General features: G+C 56.4%; 3 protein-coding genes across 15 annotated transcripts; 2 read left to right on the top strand and 1 right to left on the bottom strand.

Moving 5' to 3' along the window:
• Positions 1-59: 59 nt before the first annotated feature.
• Positions 60-6,353, bottom strand: CCDC159 (coiled-coil domain containing 159). 7 transcript variants are annotated; one of them, XM_045491996.1, is made up of 13 exons: positions 6,231-6,353; positions 4,702-4,789; positions 4,366-4,589; positions 3,364-3,397; positions 2,971-3,059; positions 2,798-2,879; positions 2,398-2,605; positions 1,685-1,770; positions 1,528-1,604; positions 1,059-1,180; positions 746-828; positions 280-393; positions 60-126 (listed from the first exon to the last, which is right to left on the bottom strand). In XM_045491996.1, the coding sequence occupies exons 1-13, from the start codon at positions 6,315-6,317 to the stop codon at positions 122-124; spliced, it is 1,299 nt and encodes a 432-aa protein (XP_045347952.1). In that variant the 5' UTR covers positions 6,318-6,353; the 3' UTR covers positions 60-121. The 7 variants fall into 7 exon arrangements, with proteins under 7 accessions (XP_045347952.1, XP_045347955.1, XP_045347953.1 ...); XM_045491999.1 differs by having other exon boundaries at positions 1,685-1,752; XM_045491997.1 differs by having other exon boundaries at positions 2,398-2,593; positions 6,231-6,352.
• A 157-nt stretch (positions 6,354-6,510) lies between these two features.
• Positions 6,511-8,967, top strand: TMEM205 (transmembrane protein 205). 5 transcript variants are annotated; one of them, XM_045492006.1, is made up of 4 exons: positions 6,511-6,642; positions 7,202-7,310; positions 7,418-7,581; positions 8,602-8,967. In XM_045492006.1, the coding sequence occupies exons 2-4, from the start codon at positions 7,211-7,213 to the stop codon at positions 8,905-8,907; spliced, it is 570 nt and encodes a 189-aa protein (XP_045347962.1). In that variant the 5' UTR covers positions 6,511-6,642; positions 7,202-7,210; the 3' UTR covers positions 8,908-8,967. The 5 variants fall into 5 exon arrangements, with proteins under 5 accessions (XP_045347962.1, XP_045347963.1, XP_045347964.1 ...); XM_045492007.1 differs by having other exon boundaries at positions 6,517-6,722; XM_045492008.1 differs by having other exon boundaries at positions 6,641-6,736.
• Positions 8,968-10,140: 1,173 nt separating this feature from the next.
• RAB3D (RAB3D, member RAS oncogene family) lies at positions 10,141-20,880 on the top strand. 3 transcript variants are annotated; one of them, XM_045491989.1, is made up of 6 exons: positions 10,141-10,329; positions 11,702-11,968; positions 12,601-12,719; positions 12,808-12,932; positions 18,200-18,277; positions 20,558-20,880. In XM_045491989.1, exons 2-6 carry the CDS (start codon positions 11,741-11,743, stop codon positions 20,836-20,838), a joined length of 831 nt encoding a protein of 276 aa, XP_045347945.1. In that variant the 5' UTR covers positions 10,141-10,329; positions 11,702-11,740; the 3' UTR covers positions 20,839-20,880. The 3 variants fall into 3 exon arrangements, with proteins under 3 accessions (XP_045347945.1, XP_045347947.1, XP_045347946.1); XM_045491990.1 differs by having other exon boundaries at positions 10,145-10,277; XM_045491991.1 differs by having other exon boundaries at positions 10,142-10,329; positions 18,200-20,880.
• The last annotated feature ends 1,476 nt before the right edge of the window (positions 20,881-22,356 follow it).

Here is a 22,356-nt window from a genome sequence, read left to right as displayed (position 1 = left end):
GGGTTGTTGAGGATCATTCTCAGGCATAAGAAGCAGCAGGAGAAAGTCCACAGGTGGAAGAGGGTCTTGGCTAGTTTATTTTCTCTCTGGAGGGGTCTTCAGGGAGAGCAGTCCCGGCTGCTCAGGCTGTGGAGGGAGAGTAGGGTCAGGGCCCGGCTTAGCCCAGAGGACCTCAGGGCTGGAGGTCAGGGAGCCGATGCCCCGGTGGGGAGCTGGGAGGGTCTGTTCCAGGGCGGGCCAAGAGGGGAAGGGTGGAGTGAGGCAAGGGGGGATCCGCACCAGGTGGGAAGGAGTGGCTCTTGTTGAACGGTGGCTGGGAAGGGTTCTGGTCTGAGTCTGAGTCCGAGTCCCAGGAGGGGAACGGAGGGCTCAGGCATCGGTGCTCCTTGTAGCCTGCAGGAGGGACAGGTGCAATTCTGGCCTTTTACCCACGAGCCCTGAATGTGACCCTTGAGTGGCATCGTGATCAGGGGCCAGTGGCCCTTGATTATGCCACTTGAATGTGACCCAACACGATACCAAAGTATGACCTCAGTGACCCCTGAATTTTACCCCACTGATCTTTTAAAAAGATCCCAGTGACCCTGAGTGACCCCTGGATGGAAATCCTTAATACGACCCTAGAACAAGATCCAACAGATGTGGCCCCTGAACACGGCCTCTGAACGTGACCTCTAGGTGTGTAACTGGAGAAGGAACCCCCACACCTCCCCCCCCCCCCCAGAGGGCATCTCATCCCCCTCACCCCTGAGGTTCCAGGCCCTGGGGCAGCCCCCTGCGGACATGGTGAAGCCATCAAAGGAGTTCTCCAGCAAATGCACGGCGGACCTGCAGGGAGATGGGGAGGTGGCGGCCCTGGCGGACTCCAGGCTGCTCAGGGCTGGGGCAGGAGGGTCATGGTGGGGACACGGGTAGAGGTGAGTCCTGGGAGGAGAGGGACGTCTGGACTCAGGTGGGTTCCGGGTTCTGGTGGTCGCTGCTTGATCTGACTGGTGGGAGGGCAGGGGGGGGGGCGGTGAGGGTCAGGAGTCAGAGGTTAGGTGGGAGCAGGGCGTCACCATATGTCACTCAGCTCCTTTTGGAGGTCATCCCTCCAGGAGCCACTGCCTCCTGGTGGCATCTCCTCAGTCTCCGGCCAGCGGGAGGTCTCATGCCCCTGCTGCTTCATCTTGGTCAGGACCTGGGGCCGAGGTGGGGGTGGGGGGCGGGGGATGTTAGTTAGTACAATAGTACTAACAACGGCCATGGTGAAAAACGCTCACTGTGTATTACACGTCAAGCCGCCCTCAAAGTGTTTAACATTCGGTTCATGCAGCCACTCCTTCAGGTAGGGATGGACTGTTATGCCCATTATATGGATGGGGAAACTGAGGCCCAGAGAGATGACGTGGTTTGACCACAGTCACGTAGCGGTAAGTGGCGGAGCTGAGATTTGAACCCAGACCTTCCAGCCCCAGTCCTATGGAGGAGGCCGACAGAGATTCCCCCTGCCCCCAACTCCCACAGGGTCCCGTCCTCTCCGCTCACCTTGCGGCACTTCACCTGTGTCTTCTGCACCTTCTTGATGTTCATCAGGTTCTCCGTGATCTCGTCCTCCTGAGCCTCTGTAGGGGGGAGGGGACTCAGGGGGCCAGAGCTGCAGAAGGACGCCCCCCCCTCCTGGCTGTGGGCTCCGGGCACTCACGGAGCTTCTGATAGATGAAGGTCACCTCCTCCCGCACCAGTTCCAGCTCCTCCCACAGGAACTTCTTGCTGAGGGGACAGTGCAGCCTAGACCCACAGTCCCCGCTCAGCCTTCGGCCTCCTATTTCCTGGCCTTCTGCCCTCCCGTTTGCCAGCCTGACTCCTCAAGCCTCCAACTCCCATGTTCCCATCTGGTCAACCACCCCCCCCACACCTCCCCCAGGGTCTGCCCCTTCCTGCAACCTGCCAGCCCACTTTGCCCCTCCCACGGCTACTCCCCCACCTCCAATCCTTCCCCCTCGTCCTCGCCTCCTGACCTCCGGCCTCCCGTTGCCTCAGCCTCTTGCTGCCTGGCCTCCGGCTCCCGCCTTCTGCCCCTCTGGCCTCCCATACTCTACTCCCATGCCCTCCGCCTCTCCTCCCTCCGGTTTCCCAGGTCACCTCCAGTTTCCTGATCCCCTGCTCTCTCTCCCCATCCCATCTCCAGCTTCCTGTCTTCCCTGCCTTCTGGCCTCCAGCTTCCCACACAGCCCTCCCCCCCCCCCCCATTGCTTCACGGCCTCCTCATCCCCTCGTCTGTCCCCCAAGTCTTCCAGAGGCCTAGTCCCCCTTACTCAGGCCTCTCCCACCCGCCTCATCCCACCTTCGGTTCCTTCTCCCTGAGCCTCCCCCCCCCCACAGCCGTCTCCCACCTGCCCTCCTGACGATGCCCACCTGTCCCGGATCTCCTGGGCCAGCAGCTGCAGACAGCGAGTGGTGCGGGCCCTCTGTACCTCCTCACTGTCACGCAGGGTCCTCTGTAGCCCTTGCAGGCCTTGAGCCAGGGCCCCATACAGCTCCTGCCGTCCCTGCTCCACGCCCCACTTGTGTCGCTCCTTCTCTGCCTGGCGGCTCATGGGGCTCAGCACCTCTGCAGATGAGACTGGGATCTTGACTGAGCCCCCTCCACGCCTGCGCCCAGCTTTGAACCCAGCTTGCCCTATCCCTGGCCAGACCCTGACCCTGACCCTGACCCTGACCCTAGACTCGCCCAACTTCTTTCACCTTGGGCTAACCCAGCTGACCTCAACAGGACCAGCCCCCAACCTGACTTTGACCCTTGGCCAGTCCTCACCTTCAAGCTGTTGGATCTTGATTTGCTGCAGGCAGCTCTCCTTCTCCAACATAGTCACGGAGTGGTTTAGGAACTCGAAAGCCTGCGAGGAAGGGGTCGGGCTTGGGGACAGGGACCGGGAGCGGGAGAACAGGGCCAGAGGTTGCTGAGGGCGGGGCAGAGGTGGCTCACACCTTGGTCTGGGCCTGTAGCTGGCTCTTGAGTGACTCCAGCTCGCATCGCAGGTGCTTCTGGGAGTCAGGAATCATCATGGTGGACTTAACTATGAGCAGAGGTAAGAGTCAGCCAAGGCCAGGAGGGGTGGGGGCGGGGGCAAGGCGGGGTCAGGGGTCAGCAGAAACTCAGGGGAGAGCGAGGGGCAGGGGCAAAGTAAAGAGCTAGGGTCTGTGGAGGCGGAGGTAGAGAGGCAGGCGTGCGGGACAAGGTCAGGGGCAAAACTCCAGCTGATGCTGGGGCAGGGATAAGTGGGCAGCAATGGCGTGGCTCCTCCCAGGCCAGGGCGGAGGGTGGAGGCAGGACCTGGCAGATCTTCCACACACGGTCGTGTTGGGAGGGAGGTTTCTCACCTTTGACTTTGGGAGAGCTGGCCTCCAAGGGCTTCTAGGAAACAGGGACATGAGGGCAGTAGAAATTCATCTCCGTGTTTCTCCTCGCTCACCCCAACCCATTGTGTGTGGGGCTGGGCATGAGTTGGGTCTGCTGAGTGCTGGGTGTCCCGGACCCTGCGTGCAGGCAAAGCTGCCTCTATGCACCGGTGCGCACCACCACCCACCCCACCCCCACCCCCCGACCGGCCCACACACGGTCAAAGGTATACTTGTGTGGCTTGTCCCCTACTGGCGCACGCCCGGGGGCTGCCCCTGTATGACAGCACACGCCTGCAGAGCCCCGTCCCTGGCTTGGGCTCAGGCGACGGCCCTCCTCCTTAGGGGCAAATGACATAGGCCATGCCTGTGGGGAGCTCCAGCAGCCCCGAAGCACAACCACGCACGATCATTGAAACACAGCTACAGCCACACAAGCTCGGACACAGCCATGCCCGCCAGATGGTAAAACCCAGGGCATCCACCCGCCTCCATCTCAGACGCACGACCACAAGCACCACCATAGACACAATCACAGACAAGACCCCACAAAGAAACAATCGTGCGTCCCGTCCATTCATCCCTTCGTCCACTCATTTAAGACATTTTTGGGGCGCCTGGGTGGCTCAGTCAGTTGAGCGTCCGACTTCGGCTCGGGTCATGATCTCGCGGTCTGTGAGTTCGAGCCCCGTGTCGGGCTCTGTGCTGACAGCTCAGAGCCTGGAGCCTGCTTCAGATTGTCTCCCACTCTCTCTGCCCCTCCCCCACTCATCCTCTGTCTCTCTCTGTCTCAGAAATAAATAAACATTAAAAAAAAAAAAAAGACATTTTTAGTGTGGGCCAGCTGAGCACCGGGTGCTGTTCTGGGTGCTGAAGACACACATCTTGAGGAGGACCCGTCCCCCTCCCCCATGGCTCCCTCCCTAAGTCCCGGAGCAGTAGACTGTGGTGTGGCCAGGAGGGGTTTCCCCTGGTGGGGGTGACCTTAGCGATGCTCTGATGCTTCTTCAGGTCCTGGTCATTACACTGCTCCTGTGAGTCTGGGCTCTGGATGAGAGGAGACCCACACGACTGAGGCCCTGAGTCCCTCCCAGGCCTCCAGTCTATACTCCGCACTGTGTTCTCAGAAGCAGCTGGCCCCAAGATCTCTGGCTCTGGGGTCCTGGACCAGTGAATTGTATAGTCCAAGGTCTTGTCTGAGGAAGAGTCTGAACAGAGGGTGGGGGTGGGAGAATGAGGGGGGTGAGGGCTTTCTGGGGCCAACCCAGAGCCCTCCAGCCCCTCCCAGCTCCCCAGCCCTAGGGAAGTGCCTCAACAAACCCCAGTACTTGTCACACTTCCCGTTAGCAGGCACACACACGTTGGAGGGCAAGGGAGATGAGGAGCAGGGCAGAGAGTAGTCAGGGTCCTGGGGTAGGCCAGCCAGGAGAGGGTCGCTTCAACAAGGGGGGGAACAGGGGGCTGCCCTGAGACCAGCCCCCATGTCCTGACACCCCCAGACCTTCCCTAATACCCCAGAGAGGCCTCAGCCCTGAACCCAAGGTCTCCCAGTTATGGCAGGAGCAGAAGCTGGATGAAAGATGATTCCAGCCCCAGGCACTGGCTGGGTAGTGAGAAGGATCCAGAAGACCCCCCACAGGAGAAAGTGAGGCCTCAGAAGAGCCTAAAAGCAAAAAAAGGATCTTGGCATTGGGCACTAAAGGAAGGGCATTCCCGGCAGGGAAGAGCGTGTTGCAAAAGCATGGAGGTGTGGAACCGCATGCTCTGTGCTGGTAAATTCAGGATGGCTAAGGTAGGGTCCAAGAGGAAGCGGGAGGTTAGCAGGGCAGCTCAAGCAAGGCACTGAAAGCCAAGCAGGGAAGTTTAAAAACACAGCTCTCGGTCTCACATTCATGCCCCCTGTTCAACATTCCAGTGTTGTCAGGGCTGGTACAGATGGAGACCTGGGGCAGGTCTGCCTGGAAAAACTCCCAGGTGAAAGGCATTCTGTCCTGAGTCACATTCAGCCAAAAAGCCCACACTCCAGGGCTTTTCCTTCTGCCCTTGCTGGGTTGGCTGGTGCCCTTCCTCTGGCTCAGTCCTCCTAAAAGACTCCTCTATGCCTTTCACAACTCTACTCAGCATTTGCTTTGTAAAATCTTCCTTAGTCTTTTTTTTTTTTTTTTTTTTAAGCTCATATTTTCTGAGCACCGCACTGAGTGCTGGGCACCACCATAAGCACTCACTGGGTCTTTATACCCATTTTGCGATATAGGAGCTTTTCTTCTGCCCGAAATGTTCTAGGCTACCCCTTCAAGAATCACTGTCTCGGGAGGCCCGCACTTCCAGAGGCAGAAGAGCATGATGATTAAGCGAGGAGACTCTCCAGCTGGGTGGCCTGGGTTCGAATCCTAGCTCTGCCCCTTCCTGGCTGTGTGATGTTGGAGAGTTATTGAACCTCTCTTCATGCCTTGGCGTCCCCAGCTATAAAAATGGGATGTCATACTATCCACCTTGCTGGGTTATTGTGATTAAGTAAATTAATCTATGCCAGTGCCTGACATACAGTAGTGGGCAACTGCCCTCCCACGTCACGCTGAGAACCTGGGAAACCATAGGAGCCCTGGGAGGCTTGAAGGGAAAAAGGAAAGATGCATTTCTGAGCCCCAACTGCGGGCAGGTCCCCAGTCGAGCCCCCCTCCCTTCCCCATAACCCTCCTACCCCTCCCACATCATCTGTTTCTCCCGCTGTCCCCGGGAGAGTTCTTGGGGGAAGGGGGCGGGGTCATTAGCCTGAGCCCCGCCCTCCGGACCGAGAATCCTGCGCCTTCCTGGCTCCCTGCCCCCTTCCACCCCCACCTACCACATACCACCTGCTCATGCTCTCCCCTCAGGGACCGCAAAGCCAGTCCCCAGCTGTGACGCTGAAATTTGATCCCGTGGGGACACCATCGCATTAAAACGCGCAAAGCCTAAAGGTAGAGTCACAGAGAGGGGTGTGGCTGACATTTTAGCTCCGCCCCCTCCGATGCAGCCAAAGGCCTCATTGGCGCCTTCCTGCTTCCGCCGATCTTAGGAGCCGCGGTGTAATTGGATAAAATCTAGTCGACGGGGCGGGATTCCAGGCTGGTTTCCGCTAATCGATTAGTCAATATCTAAGAGGGTGGTGCGGGGGGCGGCAGATCTAAGATCCAATTGGCTTCGGACTTCGCTGGGAGGCGGGATGAATCCTTGAGAGGTGGCTGACGAGGTCTGCGGGCTACCTAGGAGCGCGGGAGTGAGGTAGCAAGCCCAGGCCACCTGCCCTACGAGATACGGCCTGGGTGCCTCTGTTCTCGGACTCCTGGGTGCTGCGGGTTGAGGTCTGGGTGCAGTGGTAGGGTCGGTGTCCTCGGGATGAGATTTGAGGTTTCCCAGGATTCGACGGGATCTCCGGGGGTGCTGTGGGGATCTTCGTAGTGATATCCGGGATCCTGAGATGAGAACAGGGGTCTTTACTGTCAGAAGTAGGTCCCTGAGCTGATTGGGGGGAATCACTAGGAAGACCTCTGAATACCCAGGGCTGTGAATTTGTACTCCTGGGCCTAACTGAAATTTTCAGCTTTCGGAGGCGGCGTGGATGCTGGGGTCCAGAGAGCCCGAGATCTTGAAGGCTGACATTTGGAGAGATGGGGTTGGAGGTTGTCACAGGACTGTTCTGGGTCCTCCCCACTCCCATTCCCCGGGCTGGTATCCCTTGATCTCTGCTGGGTTGGCGGTGACCCTGGCCTTGAGCAGGCTCACAGGCTGAAGGCCATGGGGCAAAGGTAAAATTCTGAGCCACCCGGTGCCTCTTTCCCAGGCCTGCAGGATGGAGGAAAGTGGGAATCCAGGAAGCCTGATTAAGATGGTCCATCTACTGGTCTTGTCAGGGGCCTGGGGCATGCAAATGTGGGTGACCTTCGTCTCAGGTAGGCACCCTCCACCTGGACATCATGGGTGTCCGGGGTGGAGACAGGAATGGGGGGGGGGGGCCTGGAACCGTCCTAACAGGAGTGTGGTCCCTTGTACCCCACAGGCTTCCTGCTTTTCCGAAGCCTTCCCCGACATACCTTCGGCCTCGTGCAGAGCAAACTCTTCCCTTTCTACTTTCACATCTCCATGGGCTGTGCCTTCATCAACCTCTGCATCTTGGCTCCACAACATGCCTGGGCTCAGCTCACATTCTGGGAAGCCAGCCAGGTATGCGGGCTTGGGCTCCACTGCCCTCTGGAGACTCGTTCCCAAGACCCCACTGAGCACCTATGGCTATACCTTTGTGAGAACTGAAAACAAAAACAAAAACAAAAAACAAGCCACTGCACCTTCCTGGTGGGTACAAAGCTGGGCTCTGGATACCCTTGAGCAGTGCACAGCCTGCACAACCATCGCTAGTAGCCCTGTCTATCCCCCAGCGTCTCTCTGCTGGCTGCTGCTCCCTCTCTTTTCCCTGGCTAGGCCTGTTGCCAAGTTGTGGTGACTCAGCTGGGTTGGGGCAGTGACCCCAGCTCATTGTTTAAAAACCAGCCCGACTGGGAATTTACAGTTCCCCACTCCCATCCACACTTTTTCCCAGCCACAAGGCAGGGAACCATCTCTGCATCTCATATTTCTCTATCCTGCCCTTCCCCCTGCCCCCCCCCCATTATGTTCCGCAGCTGTAGGCAGGTGAGGCCTGACAAAGGTTTCCAGAATAATCCCACTGAGACAGGGTAGGACTATCTGTAACTAGAATTTACAGGACTTTCTCTTCGCTCCCTGTGGGCCCAGTCTCGGCTTCTGGAGTCTGGGCAGGGTTCACAGAGGAGATGGACCCCGTCTTCGTCTCTCTTTGCGGGGGGGGGGGAAGGTTATGGTGTTCTGTCTCTGTTTGGGAAAGAGAGGTTCTGCCCTGAGATGCCCCCAGTTTGGGGAAACAGGAAGGGAGGAGACAAGGCTGTGTTGTGGAAACTTCCAGTCTGGGTATCGGAGGAGGAGAGGCTCAGAAGGTGTTGGCGGGAACAGAGGAGACAGTGATAGAGCCTTTCCTTAGGAGCTGCTGGCCTCAAGGGTTTGAGAGCCAGATCTCCGTTTGGGGCCTCTAGACTGGGTTCGGGGAAGGAGAGGGAGGCCTTCGCTTTGACCTAATGCTGTCTCCCACCCCCCTCTGGGCTTCTAAGGACGCAGGGGGACCCCTCCTGCCTCCTGCGCATGACTCACCTTGCCCTTCCGCCACCCCGCCAGCTCTTTCTGCTGTTCCTGAGCCTCACGCTGTCCACCATCAACGCCCACTGGCTAGAGCCCCGCACCACGGCCGCCATGTGGGCCCTGCACGCGGTGGAGAAGGAGCGGGGCCTGGGCGGGGAGGTGCCCGGCAGCCACGAGGGCCCCGACCCCTACCGCCAGCTGCGGGGACAGGACCCCAAGTACGGTGTCCTCCGCCAGATCTTTTTCCGCTACCACGGCCTGTCCTCCATGTGCAACCTGGGCTGCGTCCTGAGCAACGGGCTGTGTCTGGCGGGCCTCGCCCTGGGCCTCAGTAGCCTGTAGCACGCACTGCCTCTCTGGCCCTGCTGAGGGCCCCGGTGTCAATAAACACTTCTTTGGAAACGGCTGCTGTCATTTTTCTCCCAACCGGAAAGCTGGCAGAGGCGGGGGCCAGGGTAGAGCCTCGCTACCTCCTTCACGTGGCCTGATGATTTGGGATGTTACCATCACAGCCCCCAAGCTCTTCCCATAACAGGGCCCATTGACTGGGCTCCTCCGTGTGCCGGACACGGCACTGACCCGTTGCGCAAACCGTGTCTTATTGTAACAATGGCTGGTTCTGATCCCTAGGGAACAATCGTATTTCCCGCCCCCCTCCCCCCCCCCTCCACCGACATCGGGGACGGCCACAGGACTTGCCAAAGCCACGGAAATGTGAAGAGTCACGGGCGTGGGAGCCCGTGCACGGTTAGCCACATTTTCCCCTTCACCACAATGACCAGGGTGAGTGAGAAGCATGCTTTGGATGTTGAGTGCCATGGAGATTTGGGGACTGCTTGTCACTGATCCCACGCGGCCCTTCCTGAATCGTGCATGCCCGACCCGCTCGTGATAGCCCTGAGAGGGAGTTACTACTGTTCCTAGAAGCAACAGGGGACCCAGAGAAGTGGCTTCAGGTGCAGTTACTGGGGTATGAATCCCAGCAAAGCCTGCAGATCCTCTCATGGCTTGAAGAAACACTCTGGGGCCTCAGCTGGGCCTGGATGCCAAGTGTGTCCCGCAAGGGACTGCCCGGCTCTGAACCTCCATTTCCTTATCTGTAAAAGGTTTTAATTCTAAGGGCCCGGAAGTGTATTTCGCAGGGACTAGCGGGCTTTAGGGTCAGGCTTTGCACTTTACAAACACTGTCTCCGATCAGAGCCTTCACACAGCGCTGTGCGGTAGGGACTCTTGTTATGGACCCCTGGATTGTTGGGGAACCAGGCCCAGCGGGGTTAAGGAACACGTCCAAAGTGGAACAGAACTAGACATTGATGGAGCGGGGATTCGAACCCGACTCCAGAATCCGCGCTCTTCACTTCTGTGCACGTAGTAGGCGCTCTACATATAGTTAGGAAAAATGAGAAGTTTATTGGTGACGGGAGGGCTCTAGACCGCTCCAAGCCTAGGGCCGCTTCCAGCCTCTGCTACCCCCTCCCCGCCGCCTCACGGCCCCGGCTTTTACAAGCCCCGCCCCGGACTCGGCCCCGCCCCGCCCTCTCCCGGGAGCGGCCCCTCCTCCCCCGCCTGGGCGGAGCCGGCGCGGGATCCGGGTGGCTGCGGGCAGCGGCGGTGGCAGCGGCGGCGGCTTGAGGGGTCGGCGTCGGGGCGGGGGCCGGGCCGCAGCGAGTTCGGAGGACGAACGCCCGCGGGTAGCGCCTCCGCCACGCGAGGTGACCCCTTCGGAGGGAGCGTAGCCTGCCCCGTACATCCGCTTCCCAGCAGGTCTGGGGGGCCGGGGGTTAGAGGGAGGGCCCGGGGCCCCGGGAACAAAGGCGAGCGGAGGGGGAACGCCTCTTCCCTCGCCCCCACCCAGCTGGGCTCCCCGGGGAGCGCTAGTGGGGCGCGGGCGGGGCGGAGAGTCCAGCTGGGAACCGGAGATGGGACCATATGGTGATGGGAGGAAGCTCCTGAGCCCCCCTGCACCGGCGGGGGCGCCCCGAATCCAGCAGAGGGACAAGGCCAGGCCCTCCGGGGACCCCCATCTAGTGCCAGGCGTGAGCGAGGGTGGGCAGATGGTCAGGAAGAGGTGGCACAGGCTGACAGGTGGGCTGGGGCTGGGGGGTGGGGTAAGGGCCCCAGCCTGGCGGCCCTGCCCAGCATGGGGAAAGGTTTCCTGCCACTTGTCTTCCCCTCCTCGAACTCGTTCTCCCGGAACACCGGGTGGGGCCCCGAGGGCTGGGCAGGAAAGCGCACAGGTTCGGTCCTCTTTTAAAATGGAAAAAAGCCCCACAGGCAGTTGAGAAATAGCTTTGCTAAGGGTTCCTCCGCCCGGGTGCCTTCCTTTCAACCAGGCCTCCTGGATCGCCTCCTTGTGTAGCTCAGGGAGTAGCCATAGACAGCTGGGGAAACTGAAGCCTAGGGAGGCAGTGAGGGCTGAGGGAGGGTCCCTGACGCGGCTGAAGCAGCCCGGCTGTGGGGACAGATTGCCAGGAAAGGCAGGATCAGGGGTGGAGGGGTGGTGGTAGGGTTCTTATTGTGTGGCTTCCTTGGAGTTGGGGACTGTCACTGCAGCCTCTGCAGGCTGGGGCTGGGGCCCGGGTGAGTCAGCCCTGCCCGGAGGGAGACGGGCCCACCCCTTTGACAAACAGAAGGTGGCAGTACCCATTTGGGGGTAGATCTGGGCTTTAAGCCTGGACTGTGTCCACTGAAATCCCCCCTCCCCGTGGAGGTCAGGGAGGGGGTTAAACCCAGCTTTGGAGGGGGTGTCACGGCAGGTGTCCCTGCCAAAGTCAACACCCAGGCCCGGGAGCGGGGCGGGGGCGGGGGGGGGGGCTCTATCCACCAGCTGGCAGGCCCCCCCTCCCCCCCATCTCACACCTGGGCCCAGCCAGCTGCTCACTGTGGGGCAAAGTCCACACCTGCGCTTTCTGCAGGGTCTGGTTCCTCAGTGGCCACAGGAGGCACGCCATGTGCCCCCTACAACCTGGGCCCTTGCACTTGATAAACGTCCCCATTTTCCAGACGAGGACACTGAGGCCCACGGACAGCAAGTGACGCGTCGGAGGCCGCTTAGCCTCCAAGTGGCAGAGGGAGGATTTGAATCCAGGTCTGGTGTATACACCGCAGCCATTCCTGGTGTTTTATTGTTCTGCGGGGCGACAGCCCTTCCGCCCCCAGCAGGCTCTCTGCCAAGATGGCATCGGCCGGAGACCCCCCCGCAGGCCCACGGGATGCAGCAGACCAGAACTTCGACTACATGTTTAAGCTGCTCCTTATCGGCAACAGCAGCGTGGGCAAGACGTCCTTCCTGTTCCGCTACGCGGACGACTCCTTCACACCTGCCTTCGTCAGCACCGTGGGCATTGACTTCAAGGTCAAGACGGTCTATCGCCATGACAAGAGGATCAAGCTGCAGATCTGGGTGGGCCGGGCGGCTGTTGTGGGTCTGTGGCGAAGGACGGGAGTCCGTCTGCGGGCCGGGAGGGCCTGGGGTTCCTCCGAGGATGTCCATGATAGGGTGTGGGGCTGTGGGGAGGGGTCCAGGGTTGGGGAGGGGGCTTGGGGTAGAGGTGAAGAGGAGGGGGATAGTGTCTATGAGATGAATTCATCAAGATGAGGGGGGTAGGCCCTGCCCTGTGGGGTCTGAGGGGCAGACAGTGCCCATCCAAGGCAGGTTAGATGTCCTGGTGACCAGCGGGGCAGAGGCTTGGGTACCATCGCAGGGGCGAGCCCAGGGTCCCCCCGCTGAGCCTCTGCGCTCTTCGGAGATGCTCTCCCTCCCAGCGAGGCTGCTGGTGATGATTGTCATGGTATTGAGCCCCGGGGTGTCTGCGTCAAGATGGCGCTCTCTGACCCTGGTCGCCACGTTGGTCTTGGAGAGGCACTGGTCTGTGGGAGGCACTGACGCCTCAGACTGGCAATTCCTCAGGGGCAGGGCCACGTCTTCCGGCAGACCGGGGCTATGAGCACGGGGTGGTGCCCCGCTTGGGACCCTGCAGGGGTGGGGTGGGGAGCAGAGTAGCACCTAGCCGCCTGACCCTGCTGTGTTCCTAGGACACGGCGGGCCAGGAGCGCTACCGCACGATCACCACGGCCTACTACCGCGGCGCCATGGGCTTCCTGCTCATGTATGATGTTGCCAACCAGGAGTCCTTCACCGCTGTGCAGGACTGGTGAGTGCTTGCTGACCCCTGGCACCCTGACCTTCGCCCTCTCCCCCTGGCCCTCAATCTCTAGCCTAATGGCCCCCAAACTCCACAGGGCCACTCAGATCAAGACCTACTCCTGGGACAACGCGCAGGTCATCCTCGTGGGGAACAAGTGTGACCTGGAGGATGAGCGTGTTGTGCCTACTGAGGACGGCCGGAGGCTCGCTGATGACCTTGGTTAGTGCCCAGCCTGGGCCCCGGGCCCCGGACCCCTCAGACCAAACCCCAGTCCCCGCCCTTGGGTTCCAGGTCCAACCGCAGTCAGCAACCCTTTGCCCTTGGAGGATCTGCTAGGAAAAATACCCATGTGTGCAGCACCTTCCGCATTTAATTTCAGAGAATTCAGTTACAGGTATTCCCCACCCCCCTGCCGCAAAACACTACTGGAAATGTATCCTACAAACATGCCACGCATGTGGGAAGTGGCAAGGATATCGAGTCACAGCGCTGTTGGCAGGAGGGGAACCTCGGTAACCTCTTAAATGTCTCACGGTGGGGGAAGCGGCCAAACATAAAGTATAGTCACGTTGTGGAATACTACACAGCTGTGAAAAAGGGTGAGCCCTTTCCTTATGCTCTGCTCTGGCAAGATCTCTGGGCTATATGCTTACTGTGGAAAAATGGGCTTGGCTGCTTCCTTTAGTCTGCGGCTCAGCAAGTGTTGTTGTCGTCATTTTTTAACTTTACTTATCTATTTTTTACATTTTATTTACTGTTTATTTATTCTTGAAAGACAGAGAGACAGAGTGTGAGCAGGGGAGGGGCAGAGAGAGAGGGAGACACAGAATCCGAAGCAGGCTCCAGGCTCCAAGCTGTCAGCTCAGAGCCCCTCACGGGGCTTGAACTCCCGAACCGCGAGATCATGACCAGAGCTGAAGTCAGATGCTTAAGTGACTGAGCCACCCAGGTGCCCCTGTTTTTAATTTTTTTTTAATGTTTTATTTATTTCTGAGAGAGAGAGGGAGACAGAGCGTGAGCAGGGGAGGGGCAGAGAGAGAGAGAGAGATAGGGAGACACAAAATCCCAAGCAGGCTCCAGACTCTGAGCGGTCAGCATAGAGCCCGACCCAGGGCTCTAACTCACGAACTGTGAGATCGTGACCTCAGCCGGAGTCCGATGCTTTAACTGACTGAGCCACCCAGGCGCCCCTTACGTAGGCTTCAAGCCCAGCGTGGAGCCCAGCACAGGGCTTAGACTCACAACCCTGAGAGATCATGACCTGAGCCGAAATCTAGAGTCGGACACCCACCGCCTGAGCCACCCAAGTGCCCCATCAGCCAATCTTTTCTTAAAGGGCCAGATAGGAAATATTTTCAGCCCTAGGGTCTCTGTCGCCCCTCAGCTCTGTTTGAAAGCTACCAGAGAAAATAACTGAATGAATGAGTGTGACTGTCATCGAAACTTTGTTTATAAAAACAGGCAATGGGCCAGATCTTGCCTGTGACTTAAAGTTTTCTGACCCCTGCATTAGTGTATAAAAAGGGTAAGAATAAGAATATATATTTATGTTTGCCTGAAGAAACTCCGGGAGGATACAAAGGATCTAGTCACAACAGTGATCTGTGTGTGTCCGAGAACTGGGGGCCAGGGTACAAGGTGGAAGGAGGGCTTTTTCAGCCTACCTTTTTGAATCAGGTAAATGGAAATTTAAGCTCAAAGGGAATCTGGCCTGGAGTATTCTAGTATCCTAAGCCCTGCCTAGGACTCCCGTTGCAGGAGACGGTGTGACCACTGTAGGGGAAGGTGGGTTAAGGACCCAGACTCAGGAGCTAGAATCCCATTATGCAACCCACTAGCTGTGTGACCTTGGACACATCGCCTCCCCTCTCTGTGCTTCCATTTCTCCATCTGGGAAACAGAGTGAAAACTGCCTACTTCCTAGCGCTGTTAGAAAGATGAAATAAGCCAACACTGGCCCCGTTTGAACGTTAACTCGTATTATTTCTCGATCGCTTTGTGCTCTTGTGTTGGTGACTTCAGCCCCCTGGGCCCGCACTCCCTCTTGTGTGAAGTGGATTTAGTAACAGCCTCACCGCGTCGAGTTGTCGCGGGGGTTAAATGAGTTACGACCTACGAAGCAGGTATCACAGCCGGGCACGCACGTAGAATGTATCGGAATCTCAGCTAGCGTGATTGTGAACTATTATTGATGCTTTGTACAAAAAACTCTAGGCACCTTATAACAACCTGCAAATCCTAAAGTAGTTACTATCTGGCCCTTTACAGAGAAAGGTCAGGGACCCCGGACTAGAACGGTTTTTTCTCTCTCTCTCTTTTTAATTATAACTCTGTCATTTTTTAATTTTTTTTGATGTTTATTTATTTTTGAGAGACAGAGCACAAGCGGGAGAGGGGCAGAGAGACAGAATCTGAAGCAGGCTCCAGACTCTGAACTGTCAGCACAGAGCTCGATGTGGGGCTCAAACCCACAAACCGTGAGATCATGACCTGAGCCGAAGTCAGATGCTTAACCAACTGAGCCACCTGGGCGCCCCTCTCTCTCTCTCTCTCTCTTTTTTTTTTCTTCTTACCATCTGTTTGTTGGACAAACTGGGTCTTTGTTCTATGGAATATTTCCCATTTGAGATTTGCCTCTTTGCTCCCTCGCGGTGTCATTTAACCTGCTCCTTTGTTCCCTGTGTTTTCTGGGAGTTCTGGCTTTGGCTCTCAATTGCAGGTATGCTGGGGAGTCAGCTTTTGCTGCTGGGGACTAGATCCCCAATTTGCCCGGAACCGGGAAAAATCAGCTATGACCCAACCATGGGCTGGAACACTTGGGGATGTTGCCCACACCTTGCAGAGAACATCTAGTTGGGGGGGGGGGGGGGTGTCTGACCTGGCATTAAGTTTCAAATATTGACATACAGAGCAGGAGGCAGAATTTGACCCCAGTTTTGTCGGGAAAAGAATACACACATGGGGTACCTGGATGGCTCAGCGGTTTAAGCGTCCGACTCTTGATTGCGGTTCAGGTCAAGATCTCACGGTTCGTGAGTTCAAGCCCTGCGCCGGGCTCTGTGCTGACAGCGCGGACCCTGCTTGGGATTCTCTCCCTCTCTCTTCTCCCTGCCCCTCGCCTGCTTGCACTCTCTCTCTCGAAACTTAAAAAAATAAAAAAAACCACACGCGCAAGCACGCACACACGCGCACACATACCCCCTGCAGACCCAACCCCAATGATTGTGTATTTATGTTAAAAAAATATATAGCGGAAAGCCAAATATCAAGACACCAATAGTAAGTGTTTCTCAATGATAAAATCACAGGTAGCTTTTCTGTCTTGGTAGTTTTCAGGAGTTTCTAACTTCTTCAGTGGATTTCTCCACTGAATATTTATAATCAGCAAAAAAAAGTATTAAAAAAAAAACTAAGATTGTTTGAGACAGAGCTGCACGCAGATAAGGAAATGCCAGTCTTGCTTAGGAGGACAGTGGAGTGACACTTATGATCACGAGGCTTGGAGTAAGAGATCTGAGTTCATGCCCTGCCTCTGTCATTCGTTCGTTCAGCCATCCATTCATTCATTCATTTATTCAGCAAGTAGTTTCTGAGCACCTGCTCTGGGCCAGGCACCAGACGAGACAGACAGAAATCCTGCCACCTTGGAGCTGGCATTCCAGTAGCGGAGACGGATAGTAAATGGGTAATTACACACATAATTACTTAATTACAATTACATTTTTATAGTGCCGCATGACAGGTGCTGGGAGAGAGGCCTGTTTGCCCGGTGCTGTGTGCATAGTATGGTGGGTGTTTGAATCTCTGGCCCAACTTGGCAGGTGTGGTGGGTGCGGACATATCGGGGACCCCTAGGCAGAGCCTGAACCAGCCTTCCGGGGTGCGGGAAGCCTTGTCATGTACGTGTACGCCCTTATTTTTAGGTTGACAGCCCGCTTTTTGTAGCCCAGGGACGACAGGCAAGTCCCCAAAGTATATTTACTACCTTCCACGTTTGGGAGGACAAGTTTCGTTTTGTTTTGTTTTTTGTTTTTCAAGTTTATTTATTTATTTTGAGAGAAAGAGAGAGGGAACAGGGGAGGGGCAGAGAGAGAAGGAGAGAGAGGATCCCAAGCAGACTCCACACTGTCAGCACAGAGCCCGACATGGGGCTCAAACCCCCGAACCGTGAGATCATGATCTGAGCCAAAAATCAGAAGTCGGATGCTTAACCGACTGAGCCACCCAGGTGCCCCAGGACAAGCTTTTTTAAATTTTTTTTTTTTCAACGTTTATTTATTTTTGGGACAGAGAGAGACAGAGCATGAACGGGGGAGGGGCAGAGAGAGAGGGAGACACAGAATCGGAAACAGGCTCCAGGCTCTGAGCCATCAGCCCAGAGCCTGATGCGGGGCTCGAACTCACGGACCGCGAGATCGTGACCTGGCTGAAGTCGGACGCTTAACCGACTGCGCCACCCAGGCGCCCCAGGACAAGCTTTTTTAAAATGAGAGACAGGTATGCTGGTCACTCTGATGCTAAGAATATATTCAGGGACACTTGGCTGGCTCAGTTGGTAGAGCATACGACTCTTGATCTTAGACTTGTAAGTTTGAACCCACGTTAGGTGTCGAGATTACTTTAAGAATAAAATCCTAAAAAAAAAAATCCTGGGGGGCCCGGGTGGCTCAGTCGCTTAAGCGTCTGACTTCGGCTCAGGTCATGATCTCACGGTTCATGGATTCGAGCCCCGCGTCAGGCTCTGTGCCTCTCTCTCTGCCCCTCGCCCACTCATGCTCTGTCTCTCTGTTCCTCTAAAACGAATAAATGTTAAAAAAAATATATATAAAGGACCCTCGTGTCCTCCTCCCCAGAAGGACTCAACCAGCGTGTCTTCCCTCCTGAGGCCCAAGGTGGGACCCTAGGGATATTTATCATCATTTATTTATTTAGATCCAAAATATGTATTTCATGTTTATTAACTATCGCCACTTAAGCCAGGCGGCCTGGGTGTGAATCCCAGCTCTGCCGTGTGATACCTTTGGATGAGTGGCTTTTCCTCTCTGTGCCTTGGTTTCCTCATTTGTAAACTGGACTCTAATAGCATGAACCTCAGAGCATCACGAAATGAGTCAGTTTGCAGAAAATGCTTATTATCCTTATTACCATCTTTAGCCCGTTCTGTGGGTCAAGAACGGTATGCATCGCATACACCCCTGGGAAACCTGCCGTTCCTTATGTGCCTGCTGGGCACCAGAACGTCACCTGCGGCCACTGCTCTGTGACAAGGAGATTCTTAGAATAGTCCCCACGGGGGGCTGCCGCCACAGGTCTTATCAGCATCAGCGTCGTTCCCATCCTACCGATGAGCAAACTGAGGCTTCGAGGGATCGAGGCGCTCAGCCAAGGTCCCACGGCTGCACGAAGGGCAGACCTGGGCTCGGAAGCCACGTTTGGGTGATGCCACAGCCCGGGCTTACTGGTGTTCCCACCCTGTGTCCATCCAGGTTTCGAGTTCTTTGAGGCCAGTGCCAAAGAGAACATCAACGTCAAGCAGGTCTTCGAGCGCCTGGTGGACGTCATCTGTGAGAAGATGAATGAGTCCCTAGAACCCAGCTCCAGTCCGGGCAGCAATGGGAAAGGCCCGGCCTTGGGGGACACCCCACCCCCCGAGCCCAGCGGCTGCAGCTGCTAGAGATGGTCCCCAACCCCTGTCCACCCCTTCCTGCCTCGGCAGGGACTGTGACTGAGGCATGAGCCACAAGGGCTGTTTCTAAGCTCAGGGCACCCCCTTCCCTCCCCCCAGCTGTCAGCCGCCCCGACTCCCGCATGGCTCATTTTCTCGCCATGGCCGCCAACTTGCCCAAAGCAGCCTTATCATAAGCTCCAGACCCTGGGGACTCTGCACGGCAGGCAGGCGGGGTCTGGGGATGTTGACGTGCGCGAGCTTGCTGCTTTTCAGGCATTTTAATGGAGGGAGCAAGGGCGGCCTGTCCCACCCTGTCTGGAGGAGGGGCATCCACAGTGCCTTCTGGGTTAGAACTGTTGTTCTCGTCCATTCTGTGTTGGGCGTTGCCTGGAATTCACAAGCTGGTTCGTTCGTCTTCTTCCTCCTGCGGTGTGAGTCCTCAGAGTTCACCCTCGGAGATGTGGAAGGCGACTCCTTTCTCAGGGTCCCCCGGGGTGGTCCCAAGCCTGCCCGTGAACCTCCTCAGACCTCAAGCTTCCAAGGCGGGGAGGTGATTCTGGCCCGCACAGTCCCTTCCCTTCTGGCCTGCAGATCGGCTGCCTGTGAACACAGTATTAAAGCAGGTTTTCCCATTGTAAAGGGACGGGAAATCAGAGCCCCACCCCCCAGCACCCCCCCTGCCCCCCCGCCGGCTTCAGGGACCCCAGAAGTGCCTTCTGAGCTTCCCCAGTATTCCACATCACCCACAACCCTGCCACTGTTTTACTCTTTTCGCTAGATCTCTGATCCCTGGATTGAATTCTAGAATTATGGGCCGCATCAGGCTGGGCAGAGAATGGCCCAACCCTGGGTGTTCCTGCCTGGGACTTTTTGCCAGGAGTTAGCCTCAGAGCCAGGAGCCCCGGCCCTCCTGCCCATACCTGCCTCTCCCAGACCCCGTTTGGCTGGCGATGTTTTAAGCAAGGTCTTTCCACATCCTACATCCTGCTAGAAAAGGAAATTGAGCAATGTTCCTATAGCCTGCTCTTGCTGGCGGCTTGCCGACGGAAGGACTTGGGCTCTTCCCCATCAAGGACCCTTGAGGACCCAGAGTCCATTTCCTGAGTCACATCAGTGGTGGGGCCCAGTGATGTGATGCTTCCTACAAATGGAGGCGTCCCGCTAAGGGAGGCTTTAGGGTTGGGCAGAAGAGGCAAGAAGGCAGCGTTGTGCAATGGTTATTGCCACATGGGATTCGCAGATACAGCTCGGGAGGGGCAGGCTGATGGGGGTGGGCTGGAAATCAGTCTCCCCGGTTGACTGGGGTCCCCAGCCGGCAGGGAGGCTCCTGCTGGGAGGTTATGTGCAGTTTGAGGATCTACAGCTTGACCTCCATCCCCCACCCCAACTCAGTGTCCCTCCTACCCCCCGAAGTCCGAACTCCGGTGGCATGGCACCTGTTTGGGCCCCGGCACACCAACTAACCTCCCATAACTTGACAGGCCCTGTGAGGATGGCCTGAACAGATGGTTCGTATTCCACTCCCAGCCCCTGACACCAAAATGACTTCCTGTAGCCTTAAAGATCTCAGCCTCCTCCTGCTGGAAGTTCAACTTAGCTCTTCCCTTTATAGAAGCTGTGGATTGAATTTCTTTCTAGAGGGCCCCGTTCATCCCATTGCCGAGGGCTGCCCTGAGAGCTCTCAAAGCGAGGGTAGCTTTGTAAGCCGACACATCAGACAACAGGGGTGAGACAGACAAGTTTCTGGAAACACGCACAGCAAGTTTGGGGAACGTTTGGGGCAGGAGTCAAAAATGTTAGTTGCTCTAGCGTAAAAGAGAAATTAAGGCAGCTAGGAAAAAGCCTGTTAAGATGCATCATGGTCTATCAAGAGTCTGTTGGCCAGCCCATTTTCTCAGGCTGCTGCCAGAAAACAAAAACAAAAACAAAAACAAAAAAAACAGTGGACCAGACTGCTATTATCTAAAGGGACGGACCAACCTGTCCCTTGTACCTGACGTGGGCTAAGCCTTGTGTTTACACAAGATTTTTGAACAGTTCAGCTTTGAGTAGCCCTGAGACAGCGAGCTGCCTCTGGGTTTTCTCAAGACTAGGTTTATGTAGGAGAGGGATTTTTTTTTTTTTTTTTGGCTTGTTTCTTCTAAAAATAATGCAAGTGGTTATTTTATAATTTTAGGTGGGAGGCTTAACTCGCGATGGTCTCTGAGGAACCGCAACCAATATCCTCGAAGATCACGGGCAGGGGGATGGAGATTTGTTGAGTTTTACAAACAAAAACGAAGCCAAAAGCTGCGGGAAAGCCGCTTCTCCGGGGAGAGTGGAGTCGGGAGAGGCCACGAACCGGCTTCTCGCCTCCATCCCGAAACACTACGGAGGGAGCTCTCGGCTTGGTCATTTGTATTACTGGATGTGGTTCTCCTGTGTAAGCGATTCTTTGATGTCCACTCGGCAAGATGAGCACTTTTATCCACAAGAGAAAATAAAGCCGTTACGCCCAGATGCCCTTGTTCTTGTATTTCCATTAGTGAAACGTGGTTTCCAGGAAGAGAGGGGTTGAATCAGCCAAGTAGATGCTTGGTCGAGGGCCGTGCGTTCTGCAGCAGAACCTGAATCAGGCTAGAGAGGCTCGGGTCTGGGGCTGCCTCTAGCCAAGGTTCGTGCCCACCACCTGGGCCCTGGAAAGTTTGCTGTGTGGTGGGGGGGGGGGGGGGGGAGGGGGCGGGGTAAGACATCTGTCCTCCCCGCTGCAGCCAGAGGGAGCCCGTGAATAGCCAGGTCAAGGCAGATTGCTCCTCTCCTCAGAACCCTCCATGGCTCCCACTCAGAGTAAATGCCTAAGTCTTCCTTGCGGCTCACGAGGTCCTGCATGATCTGACCTGTCACTTCCCTTCCCTCAGCTCTTCCCACCTGCCCCCCCACATTTGCAATGCTGCAGTCACATTGGCCTTGCTGCTATTTGAACACACCAGGCCCCTGCCCCAGGGCCTTTGCACTGGCTATGCCCCCTGCCTGAAGTCAAATGGCTCCTTTCACTCAAGCCCTCTTTGTGCAAATCTCACCTTCTCATTGACCCCCTTTCCCTCTTCCCTCCCTCCCCGCGTTTAGCGCTGTAACCTCTCTGCAGCATTTTTTTTTTAATTTTTTTTGAATGTTTACTTATTTTTGAGAGACAGAGACAGAGTGCTAGCGGGGGAGGGGCAGAGAGAGAGGGGTCTCTGCAGCATTTCTAATGTCGGTTTTCCTGTGTCCCTCTCCACATAGCCCCTAGAATGGAAACTGCTATACAATTTACTTATTTAAGCGCCTCTTTCAATACAATGACAGTTCCTCAAATGCAGGGATTTTTAAAAATTTTTCGCCACCACTCCCAGCTCATTTCCTGTTTGACAGAATAAAAAAGAAATATTAGATCTTTGTCCTGGGGTTCCTGGCACACAGCTCCTAAAGCCCTTGGGATCTCTGGAGTGATAAGAGTGTGTTTTGTATGCTTCGGGATGGAGGCTGGTCTCCAGAAAGAACAAGCCAAGACGAGAGGGTGGGAACTCTGAGCCCAGACCCTGACCTCCGGGGAGGGGAGACAGGCCCGAGCTGGAGATCGAGTTCATCCCCAATGGCCAATTAAGGGGCTAGGGAGGTGGGGGGGGGGGCGCCCCTGGAGAGGACACAGAGGCCCCGCGCCCCTTCTCCATACCTTGCCCGGTGCGTCTTTTCCATTAGGCTGTTCCTGATTTATACCCTTTCATCATTTGGGACACCTGCGTGGCTCAGTCCATTAAGCTTCTGACTCTTGATCGCAGCTCGGGTCTTGATCCCTCAGGGTTGTGAGTTCGAGCCCCGCGTCGGGCTCTGTGCTGACAGCTCAGAGCCTGGAGCCTGCTTCGGATTCTGTGTCTCCCTCTCTCTCTCTGCCCCTCCCCTGCTCGCACTCTCTCTCTCTCCCAAACATAAATAAAACATTAAAAAAAAATTTTTTTT

Source organism: Leopardus geoffroyi, chromosome A2 (genome assembly GCF_018350155.1).
Source record: "Leopardus geoffroyi isolate Oge1 chromosome A2, O.geoffroyi_Oge1_pat1.0, whole genome shotgun sequence".
Classification (NCBI taxonomy): Eukaryota; Metazoa; Chordata; class Mammalia; order Carnivora; family Felidae; genus Leopardus; species Leopardus geoffroyi.
The sequence above is the reverse complement of the archived record's forward strand: the minus strand, read 5'-3'. Positions and strand labels throughout refer to the sequence as shown.

Excerpts from the sequence above, each read along its gene's own strand:
- CCDC159 (XM_045491996.1), bottom strand. The coding sequence starts at position 6,317 with ATGCGATGGTGTCCCCACGGGATCAAATTTCAGCGTCACAGCTGGGGA. Across the intron at positions 4,790-6,230 it reads GGGGAGAGCATGAGCAGGTG|GACCCTGACTACTCTCTGCC; the intron begins GTATGTGGTAGG and ends GGCCTACCCCAG. Across the intron at positions 2,606-2,797 it reads CAAGATCCAACAGCTTGAAG|TCTCATCTGCAGAGGTGCTG; the intron begins GTGAGGACTGGC and ends TCAAGATCCCAG.
- TMEM205 (XM_045492004.1), top strand. The coding sequence starts at position 6,839 with ATGAGAACAGGGGTCTTTACT. Across the intron at positions 6,860-7,201 it reads TGAGAACAGGGGTCTTTACT|GCCTGCAGGATGGAGGAAAG; the intron begins GTCAGAAGTAGG and ends CCTCTTTCCCAG. Across the intron at positions 7,582-8,601 it reads CATTCTGGGAAGCCAGCCAG|CTCTTTCTGCTGTTCCTGAG; the intron begins GTATGCGGGCTT and ends CCACCCCGCCAG.
- RAB3D (XM_045491989.1), top strand. The coding sequence starts at position 11,741 with ATGGCATCGGCCGGAGACCCCCCCGCAGGCCCACGGGATGCAGCAGAC. Across the intron at positions 11,969-12,600 it reads GGATCAAGCTGCAGATCTGG|GACACGGCGGGCCAGGAGCG; the intron begins GTGGGCCGGGCG and ends CTGTGTTCCTAG. Across the intron at positions 12,720-12,807 it reads TTCACCGCTGTGCAGGACTG|GGCCACTCAGATCAAGACCT; the intron begins GTGAGTGCTTGC and ends CAAACTCCACAG.